At 39.4% G+C, this 11,542-nt stretch overlaps 1 protein-coding gene across 6 annotated transcripts in view; it reads left to right on the top strand.

The window, feature by feature from the left end:
* The window catches only part of LOC105477016 (phosphatidylinositol glycan anchor biosynthesis class N), a 157,620-nt gene extending 148,813 nt beyond the window's left edge, over window positions 1-8,807 (top strand). For 5 of the 6 annotated variants that reach the window (XM_071085234.1, XM_071085235.1, XM_071085238.1 and 2 more), the window contains one exon: window positions 3,681-8,807. In XM_071085234.1, coding sequence (XP_070941335.1) covers window positions 3,681-3,804 — 124 coding nt within the window. In that variant the 3' untranslated portion in view covers window positions 3,805-8,807. The remainder of the gene's footprint in view (window positions 1-3,680) is intronic. The other variant, XR_011616842.1, reaches the window with a different exon arrangement.
* Window positions 8,808-11,542: the final 2,735 nt, after the last annotated feature.

Here is an 11,542-nt window from a genome sequence, read left to right on the forward strand (position 1 = left end):
ATAGCCACTCCTGCTTTTTTAGAATAAATGTTTGCATGATGTTTCCTCCATACTTGAAGTATCTTTTAGACAGCATGTGGTTTGGTCATTGGTCATGTTTTTTATTCTCTTCTACCAATCTCTGTTTTTTAGTTGGTGTATTTAGACTATTCACATTTAATGTAGTTATTGATATGTTAGAGCTTAAGTCTGTCATTTTATTTTTTTATTTTCTGTTTGTTCTCAGTGTTTTGTGTTTCCTGCTATCCAGTATATTACTTGAACATTTTATAGAATTATTTTTTACTTTTCTGTGGTGTTATTAGTGTATCTCTTTGTATGGCTTTTTTTTTTTTTTTGGAGACGGAGTCTCGCTCTGTCGCCCCGGCTGGAGTGCACTGTCGTGATCTCAGCTCACTGCAGTATCAGCCTCCCGGGTTCATGCCATTCTCCTGCCTCAGACTCCTGAGTAGCTGGGACTACAGGCACCTGCCCCCATGCCTGGCTAATTTTGTTTTTGTATTCTTAGTAGAGACAGAGTTTCACCATGTTAGCCAGGATGGTCTTGATCTCCTGACCTTGTGATCCACCCACCTCGGCCTCCCAAAGTGCTGGGATTACAGGCGTGAGCCACCATGCCCAGCCTACATGGCTTTTTAAATGGTTGCTCTAGGTATTATATATATGTAGCTAATCCCAGTCTACTGGTGATGTCATTTTACCAGTTTAAGTAATGTATAGAAACCCTACCTCCTTCTACATCCCGTTGCCTTCCCCTGCTTACAATATAATTGTCTTAAATATTTCCTCTACACACATTTGAAACCACATCAGACAGTATTAGAATTTTTGTATCAGCTATCAAATATAATTTTAAAAACTTTAGAGGACACGGAAAACTCTTTACCCAGATTTTTACTTACTGAGTTCTTCTTCCTTCATGATTTTAGCAGATTACTTCTTTTATTGTTTTATTTCTGTTTAGAAAACTTCCTTCAGACATTCTTTTAGATTAGGTCTTCAGGCAATAAATTCATTTAGGCTTTTTTTTTTTTTCATCTATGAATTCTGATTTCTCCTTTATTTCCGTGGGATAGTTTTACTGGATTCTGGGTTGACAGTTATTTTTCTTTCAACACTTGAAAAATGTTGTACCATTTTCTGGTCATTTCCATATTTTCTGATGAGAAATCTGCTATTCAAATTGTTTTTCCCCTATAGGCAAGGTGTCATTTCTCACTGCTTTCCAATTCTTTTCTTTTTTTTTTGGTTTTTAGTAATTTGATGTGTCTTTGTGTAGATTGCTTTGAGTTTACCTTATTTGAGGTTTGCTTAGCTTCTGTAAGATTTATGTCTTTTGCCACATTTGGAAGCTTTTCAGCCACTATTCCTGTGAGTACTCTTTTAGCCTCTTTTTCTTTTCCTTCTAGAACTCCAGTGACACAAATGTTAGATCTTTTGTCACAGTCCACAGGTCCCTGAGACTCTGTTTTATTTTATTTTTTTTTAAGTCTATTTTTGTTTTTCAAGCTGGGTAAATTCTGTTGTTTTATCCTCAGGTTCACGGATCCTTTCCTGTGTCCCCTCAGTTCTGCTGTTGAGCACTTCCACAGAAGTTTTTATTTTGGTTATTGCATTTTTAGTTCTAGATTTTTTTATTTGCTTCTTGTTTACATCTTCTGTTTCTTTGCTGAGAATTTCTGTTTCTTAGCTCAGATTTTCTGTTTTTTGTTTGTTTGTTTCTAGTATGTATGTAATTGCTCATTAAAGTATTTTTATAATGACCACTTTAAAATGTTTGCCAGATAATTCTAATAGCTCTGTTATTGAGGTTTTGATATCTATTTATTGTCTTTTTTCATTCTACTTGAGGTCTTCCTGGTTCTTGATGTGGTGAATGATTTTCTCTTGTAACCTAGACATTTTGAATATTTGCTTATGAGATTCTCAGTCTTATTTAAACCTTCTGTTTTAACTGGCTTCTGACACTACTATGGCAGGGGAAGAGGAAACACTGCCTCATTTGTGCCTGATGAGGTTAGAAATCCAGGTCCCCATGCAGCCTCCATTGGCACCCGAGAGGGAGCTGCTTACTGCTGCCTGCCAGGGACCAGCATTACAGCTCCCTGCGAGGCCTCCACTACTGCCTTCATGGCTGGGAAGGATAGAGGTCCTCTTTGCCTCCCATGCGACCTCCACTAATAACATGGTCAGGAGAAGAATGGCCTTTCTGCCTCTGAGTGGAGATGGAATTCCTGGCTCTCCACTAGGCCTGACATGACCCCATTGAAGAGGGGGAGGGACCTCATTACTGCTTCATGGAGGTGGAAGTCTAGGCTTCCCACGTGATGTCCACTGACATCCGCCAGGTATGGATGAAAGTACCGGTTTCCCTCCTCAGCCTTCCTTGACACCATGACAGTGGAGGGGAGGGCACAGGTGGGGAATTAGAGTGCCCCATTATAGCCTGGTGAGGATGGAAGTCTGGGCTCCCCACTCAGCCTGTGCTGGAATAGGTAGGGGTGGAGCCATGTTTCTTCTGTGGTGTTTGGCTGAAGTAGATCAGTTACTATCTAAACATTTTCTGTCTTTCAGGACTGCTCCTTTCCTTGTCTGTCCCTTAGCTAGAGAGAATAGGCTCTTGTGGTGGTGGTATTATTGTTTTTTGGGGATTTTGGGGGGGTCTATGCCCATTGGCATTTCTAGGTTGCTGGTGCTTCCTGCAAAAGAAAATTCAGGGAATTCTTTGGGACCCGAGATCACTGACCAGTCTGCCCTCTTTCCACCGCCTGGAGTTGTCCAATGTTTGTTTATAGTGTCCAACATTTTAGTTGTGTAGTCATCCCTCTGTATCCTTGGCTTCCACGTCATGGCTTCAGCCAGCTATGGATTGAAAATATTTTTTAAATTGCATCTGTAGTGAACATGTACAGACTTTCTATTCTTGCCATTATTCTCTAAGCAATACAGTGTAACAACTACATACATGGCATTTACATTGTGTTAGGTTTTGTAGGTAATCTAGAGATGATCTAAAGAAGCAGTCCCCAACCTTTTTGGCACCAGGGAATGGTTTCATGGAAGACAGTTTTTCCACACGCCGCTGTGTATGCGGGGGTGAGGGATGATTTCGGGATGAAACTGTTCCACCTCAGATTATCAGGCACTCATTAGATTCTCATAAGGAGTGCACAACCTAGATCCCTTGCAAGCACAGTTCACAATAGGGTTCGTGCTCCTCTGAGAATCTAATGCTGCCGCTGATCTGACAGGAGGCAGAGCTCAGGCAGTAATGCTCACTGGTCCAGCACTCACCTCCTGCTTTGCAGCCAGTTCCTCACAGGCCACAGACTGGTACCAGTCCACTGCCTGGTTGGGGACCCCTGGTCTAAAGTATAAAGGAGGATGTGCATAGCTTATTTGCAAATACAACACCATTTTATGTCAGGGATTTGAGCATTCGAAGATATGTGTATTCATGGAAGGTCCTGGAACCAGTCCACGGACAGCTGTACTTGAAGGTCCTGGAACCAGAAACCAATGGACAGCTGTACTTAGCAGGAGAAATAGGGGAAGGAACACCTACTCCAGCTCCTGAAAGAGGAGATTTTCATCCGTCCATTTAAAACCATTCAGAGGAATCTCATGCTTTTCCTCACCTGTGTTCTCTCTGCCTATAACATCTTTTTCTCCTTTTGCAGCATCAGCCACTATGTGATTGTCATGTCCATGACCATCTTTTTGGTGTTCCTCAATGGCCTGGCCCAGCTGCTTACAACAAAGAAACTCAGACTATGTGGCAAACCCAAAAGTCACTTCATGTGAAGTTGCTGAAGCACCATTCAGCATCTGGATCCTGATTCTCCTTTTAAACTAAAATCTCATCAAGGACTCAATAAGAAGATGGATATGGATATATAGTATATTCTACTCCTGTAGGGAAAATGGTATTTGGAATTCCGAATTGACAGGTTATCTGGAACAAAGGAGCTTCTTTTCTTTTTTTCCTAGATTTTGCAGGCATGAAATAGTGATTATATCTGTGGAAAAGCATAGGAAAGCATTCTCCATTTTCATTTTTCTCCTTTGGCTGGCAGCTCTTCCCAGTGATGTTGAGAACACCTGCAGTAATCTGGTCCCCAACCACACAGCTTCCCGCATACCCAGAGGAGAGCACATGCCCCCTGTGGGGGCAGTGCTGATGGCATCCAGAATCATTGCCGTGGCTGAGCTGGAAGGAAATCACCAGGTGCCACCGTCAATATTTATCAGCTTTCAGCACTGGTTTTGTTGGACAATCAGGGTGTATTATTTCAAAAGCTTCAATAGAAAAAGTGTTTGCAGGTATTTGTCATATTTCTTTAGTATGCAATAATACTATCTTATCCTTTTTAGTGCTATTTCTCAGGTTTTCACAGTCAACCAGCTAGATGCATGTCTATCCTTCACTTTTTGTTTTTTTTTTTCATTTCTGGATTTTCATGGAATTTCTGACAATACAAAAGTAGAAAGTGTTTGGTATTTCTGTCTTATACATAGGAAAACATTTAAAATAAATAGTTTTTAATTGTAGGCTCAACATTTGTTACCCCATAGCTTTTTCATGTATTATTTCTTTCCCTTTGAATTTATTTTTACTGTCATCTATTATTTTAACAGGAGTTTAAAATTCAATGGTTTAACTTTCTGACAATATTATAAGAATTCATATTAGAGGTGTTATTCTTTCTGGTTGTGAGATTCTAGCCCAAAGGCCTAAAATCATCAAATTAGATTTCCGTTTGTAAACAAATTCTAATGGGCAAAATATCTTGAGAGCAGTTTTTATATGGATTGTCCATAAAATGACCTTTACGTATCCCTGTGGAGTTGGCCTTTTGCCTGTGGTATGCCAGTAGCTTTTGGCTGATGCTAAGCTTTCCTGGTATGTGCACTATTTTTAAGAAGTAATTGCTTTTGAATTAAGTTATAGCATTACTAATTCACGTTAATGACTAGGAAGCCCTCTGTAATTTACTAGATTTTTCAAATTGGCGGGGAGTGAATAAATACAATTTAAAAGAGTCAGAAATCAGTTTGGTGAAGTGTACTTTCCTAATTTCGATTTATGATGAAATATAATTTATTTGTAATACTACTTTATGGTATACCAGTGAAAGAATTACAGTATAAAAAAGAGGTATTAATGTTTTATGAAATCTCATGCATCAGCTCATAGCATAAAATCTAGCTGGACAGCTAAGAAGCTATGGTAGCAAACAGTGATGTTGATGGAATGAGAACCATGAACTTTCGTATCACCTCAAAGGATTTTTTTTATCAGTTTTTTTCCACACATCAGAGAAAACTGTATAAACACTTATCATTGACCTCTTTCTATGTGTAGTTTTGCCTTTTATCTTTTCCCAAATTTTTATACAGAGAAATTAATAAGTATTTTATTACAACATTGTAAAAGGTGCTCAGGATTTTTTATCTTTCTTTATTTTGCTCTTCGAGGCATGTCTTTTTCTTAATTTTGTCCTTTCAGGTCAGTGTGAGTCTGTAGAATAGGTTAACTTCCTTCTGACAGTATCACAGAGTTTGTGTTGTGTGCCCGCAGCCACAGGCTCACCCTGCCGCACCGTAACTGGCCCCTTCAGACTCACATGGCAACAGGCCTTTTCTGTTGCAGTTTCTCAGATATCTTTAAATGTTTTGAAATGTATATTTTTATATCGAAAAACAGAGAAAAAAACAAGAGTTAGGGAAAAAGTATTTCTGTTTAAGGTATTAATTTTTTCGTTCTACCTATGCCATAGATTTCTGAATCAAAACTTAGGACATTTGCTGATTAACAATGTTTAAATTAGGAATTGTTATAAGAATTAAAATGGGCAGAACAAGTTGTGAATATATTGAACCAAAAAAGGCCATGTTATAATCTTAGAGGGCCCATGAGTAAATCTTAGAGGGAATCCTAAGGCTTTAGGAAACCATGGCAGCTTGTCTGTCATTTCCCAATATGTTAATTATTATACTTAGTGTACAGTATTTAGAATACAAAATGCTTTTTTGTTTTTTAAGAAAGTAATGTTATAAATGGTTGTATATGTTCATAGTATTGTCTTTAAAATTATTTGTTAATGATAGAGCTGAATTAGAAAACCTCTTCATCTGTTATAATATGGTTTCTTATGAAAAACTTATTACAAATTTCAGCCAACTCAGATATTAAGAACATCAGTGTCAACCCTCCTCCCCTCCTGCCACCTTTATACACTTGTTTTGGTGGACTAGGGGCTCCTTTTCTCCTTTTTGACATATAACTGTACCGTTAAAAACATGATTTCTGATGAAGCTGGCCTGGAGGGAGTGAAGGCGATTGCATGGGCATGGTCTCTAGGACAGGCGTAGCTGTTGCAGGGCCCCCCTGTCCTCGAGAGAACCTGGTGAGCTCCCATATTCACGCTGGATGCCAGCATGTCAGGGGGCTGAAGAGAATGGAGCGAAATCAACTCTGTCATTTGGAGAAGACTCCCTTCAGACCAGTTCTGAGAACTCCTTCTTTTAAGAGACCAGAGATAACTTGACCATTTCTCTCCTTTTCATAGTTGTTCTTTTTTATGTTGACATTCCCCTTACTGTTTTTAAAATGCTTCAAAGCATTAATGATTGTTATGCTGTGTGCTTTCAGTACTATGGCAATATCTTTGTAGCATTTTCCCATTTCTGTATCAGCATGGTGTTTTGTTTTGTTTTTTCGTTTTTGTTTTGAGACAGGGTCTCATTCTTGCTCAGGCTAGAATGCAGTGGCACCATCTCGGCTCACTGCAACCTCTGCCTCCTGGGCTCAAGTGATCCTGCCACCTCAGCCTCCTGAGTAGCTGAGACCACAGGCACACGCCCCCACACCTAGCTAATTTTTAAATATTTGTGTGATGGAGACAGGGTTTCACTATGTTTTCCAGGCAGCAGCATTTTTTTTTTTTAAGACTGGGATTTCTTTATAATGCTTTGTTATTTTAAAAAAAGAAAAGGAAACATTAATAATCAAAATTATCTTTAATTGGCCTCACAGGGCTAAAATCTAGAATTATTATTACTCTTGGGTAAACTCATGAAAAGTACTTAATATTCATTCTATAAAGAAACAAAAAGAAACTTTGAGATGTGTCTCTTATTCATTTCCTTGGGTACACTTAAAATGGATTACAGTTATTGCTCAACTTTCTACCTTCAGAATTGCAGCATTTATTTGCCACTCAGCATTTCTCAGAGTTTGTCCCTTAGAACATTGGTTCCTTGTAATACAAATAAATGTCATAATAAAAATAGTTTCTTTTTTCTTTTCTTTTTTTTTGAGACAGACTCTGGCTCTATCACCAAGGCTGGAATGCAATGGTGCAATGTTGGCTCCCTGCAACCTCCGCCTCCTTGGTTCAAGCGATTCTCCTGCCTCAGCCTCCTGAGTAGCTGGGATTACAGGTGCCCGCCACCACGTCTGGCTAATTTTCATATTTTTAATAGTGACAAGGTTTCACCGTGTTGGTCAGGCTCGTCTTGAGCTCCTGACCTCAAGCAGTTCACCCGCCTTGGCCTCCCAAAGTGCTGGGATTATAGGCGTGAGCCACCTCACCCAGCGAAAAGAGTTTCTTAATTAAATATATTTGAGAAACATCTAGTCAAACTACCTTAAATAGGTGTATTTACGTTAGTTCTAAGGGAATTTAACTTGTGATGTACATTGTGAAGGGAGGAAGATGGCATTATGCCAAAAGTTTCCACTTGCTTAACAGCAGACCCTATCTCAGAGTTTTCCTCCTGATTGGCAAGCGTAAGAAATGTTGCCAAAGCTGGGCTCGGTGGCTCACCCCTGTAATTCCAGCATTTTGGGAGGCCGAGGTGGGTGGATCACTTGAGGTCAGGAGTTCGAGACCAGTCTGGCCAAGATGGCAAAACCCCATCTCTACTAAAAATACACACACACACACACACACACACACACACACACACAGTCTGGCCAAGATGGCAAAACCCCATCTCTACTAAACACACATACACACACACATACACACACACATACACAGAGAGTCTGGCCAAGATGGCAAAACCCCATCTCTACTAACACACACACACACACACACACACACACACACACACACACAGAGTCTGGCCAAGATGGCAAAACCCCATCTCTACTAACACACACACACACACACACACACACACACAGTCTCGCCAAGATGGCAAAACCCCATCTCTACTAACACACACACACACACACACACACACACACACACACACACAGAGTCTGGCCAAGATGGCAAAACCCCATCTCTACTAAATACACACATACACACACACACCCACCCCAGCGGGGTGGCAGATCTCCTGTAATCTTTGCTACTCAGGAGCCTGAGGCACGATAATTACTTGAACCTGGGAGGTGGCATGAGCTGAAATCGTGCCACTGCCTGGGTGACAAAGTGAGACTCTGCCTCAAAAAGAAATATCTCCATATAATTTTGCACTGAAAGCTCAATTTGTCATAGTTTTGAAAATAGGGTGTTGTATGCTTGATTGATTTTTTTTTTCCTGAGAACTGAAATACCATTTTTACTTTAACCCTTAATGTGGGAAAACTTTACAATTTCCTGCAATTTTTCCTGCCTCTGTATATATTACACCTGTCAACATTTAGTCTTTCATGTGGGAAAGGCCAGTGGTACCAGATAGCATTTGGTTCATCATGGCTCATTGTCCAGCCCTGTTGGAGTTTAGACTAAACCTTCATACCTTATGTTTTACATCTTTTACCTGAAAAATAAATTTGCACCAACTTTCAACTTGTTTTCTTATGATTTGACATTGTAGAAGGTGATTAGTAGTTAAATTTTTATAATGCTTTGTTATTTTAAAAAACCATGAAAAGAAAACATCAATTATCAAGATTTCCTTTAATTGGCCTCAAAGGACTAAAATCTAAAATGATTATTACTCTTGGGTAAACTCATGAAAAGATACATTCTTTTTACACAAGAATTTAATTAGCTTGGTATCAAATACCAATTGCATCAAACATCAGTGATTCTGTGAATTTTTTAAAGTTGTTTTTACTTTAAGTAGATAATGTTCAGTGAATTTGAATATGATTAACGAAGGGACCAACAAAGGTAATTGTCAATCTTACAGACATCAACTTTTACTTCGAATATCTCAATATTACTCGAACTTCTAGGAGTCGTCAGTCAACATTTTAAAAGCTCCTTTCCTTGCTGATGAGCAGTAATATTCTTAAAGTTAGAAACCATACAATTAAATCCTGATTTGCCTGATTACATGTTTGCTTGTCATGTCCTATCTCTCATGTTATTGTGATTGGTTTTATTTTATAAAAAACTACTCATAGCACAGCCAGGTGATCTATGTGAACATCAGCAGTGATAAGTTGACAGTGTGTACCCTGGATACATGATGAGAATGGCACTTTACCTACACGGACTTCCTCCCCAGTGCTCACAAACCCAGTCTAATTATGAGAAGAACAGACAAATCTCAATATAGGAACATTTGGCACAATACCCAGTGAGTACTCTTCAAAACTACCAAGGTCGTCAAAAACAAGGAAAGGCTGAGAAACTGTCAAAGAAGCCTATAGAGACATGACCACTGCATGGGATGCGGCACCCTGGATGGGGCCCTAAACATGGGGTGCGGCACCCTGGATGGGGCCCTAAACATGGGGTGCGGCACCCTGGATGGGGCCCTAAACATGGGATGTGGCACCCTGGATGGGCCCTGAAACAGAAAAGGACATTAGGTAAAAACTAAAGAAATCTGAATAAAGTATGGACTGTAGTTAATAAAATGTCAATACTGGTTCATTAATTATGAAAACTGTGCCTTAGTAGTTATTAGTAATTAGTAATCATTAGGTGTTAATAATAAGAGAAACTGGGTGAGGGAGTGTGTGGGAACCCTCTGTATAAATTTTGCAAATTTTCTATAAAACTATTGTAAAATAACAAGATTATTTAAAATTGTAATTGTAATTTTATATTTTTAAAATTTCTACTCTATACACATAATTTTACATAAATGCATTAGAAGTATAATAACAGAGAAGCAGAGGATTGAAGGGGTGGTGTACTGGCTTTTTTCTGTTTTTGTTATTTCTCCCTAGTTTTCTCTCTGCTCTTTTACTCCTGTTACCCCCCTCTGAGCCATGTTAGAGCCCAATGTGTATAAAATTTTTCTTCCTGAATAACTTTCCATCAATTATTGTAGTGATTATTATGTTTTTGTTTGTTTGTTTGTTTGTTTGTTTGTTTGAGACAGGGTCTCACTCTGTCACACAGGATGGAGTGCAGTGGCACAATGATGGCTCACTGCTGCCTTGACTTCCTGGGTTCAAACAACCCTCTTATCTCAGCCTCCTGAATAGCGGGAACCACAGGCTAATTTTTAAATATTTTGTTTTTGTAGAGACAGGGTCCTGCCATGTTGCCCAGGATGGTCTTGAATTCCTGGGCTCATGCAGTCTGGCCCTTGGTCTCCCAAAGTATTGGGATCAGAGGCACGAGCCACTGTGCCCGGCCAATTATTATGTTCAGCATAAATCTCACATGAGTGTGTAGTGGTCAGCTGTGCCTTTGCTCAGCATTTCCTCTTGAGATAACTGTGCCTCCACTGCTAACCTTCTGTTTCTGGCAGGAGCTAAAATTTTTTTATGACCCTTCTCACCACATTTGACTAGTTTAGGGGTATACATCTGACCCACACCAGACCAATCTAAGTTCTTTGCAAGATTTTCAAGCTGGAACTGAGAGAAAGTTTCTAAGATGCAAAGTTTCAGAGCTGTTTTTGGCCAAGTTTAATTAAGTGAAATATTCTAGTAACCTTCCAATAAGTAATCTCTTCAAAAAAAAAAAAAAAAAAAAAGGCAGGGGGATTGAATTCACTCATATCTCTAAGAACACAGTGGATTATGAGAAATCCAAAGCTCCACTTAAAATGTTTATTTTTGTTCCTGGTTTTTACCTTCTGCTAAGTTGGAATTGAGGGGGCAGAATAGTTCCATGAAAACTGGTTCAGACTTTATCCCTCCGATTCACAGTGCTACTTTCATGCCTAATACTACAAAATGTTTACGTGCCCTGTTTTGGTATTATGTAGTAAAGACAGGAGTTAAAAATCTTAGCTTTGTATAGCCTCTATCTCCAGGAAATGCAAAGAGCTCTCACATGTTCATTCCTCCAAAACAAAATACAAATTTTCTCATAGGTGCTACTGGAGAAACAATAGCATAAATAATCCCTATGGAGAGCATGCCATATGCCAAGCCCTGTGGCAGGGGCTTTACATTCATGATCTCACATAATTGAGTTATTGCAACCCCTTGTGCTAGGCCAGACCTCAGTGAGCCTGGTCTGGGTTCCAGGCTGTCAAGAAGGATGTCTTGGGCTCTACTCAAGTTTGGTTTGTCAGCAAAAGCAACAGACACTGGAAAGATAGTAATGAGAGAAAAATATATAGGTGGTTTTGCCCTCCTCCCAAAGGTCTCTCCAGCTCAGCTTACCTC

Source organism: Macaca nemestrina, chromosome 19 (genome assembly GCF_043159975.1).
Source record: "Macaca nemestrina isolate mMacNem1 chromosome 19, mMacNem.hap1, whole genome shotgun sequence".
In the NCBI taxonomy this organism is placed as follows: Eukaryota; Metazoa; Chordata; class Mammalia; order Primates; family Cercopithecidae; genus Macaca; species Macaca nemestrina.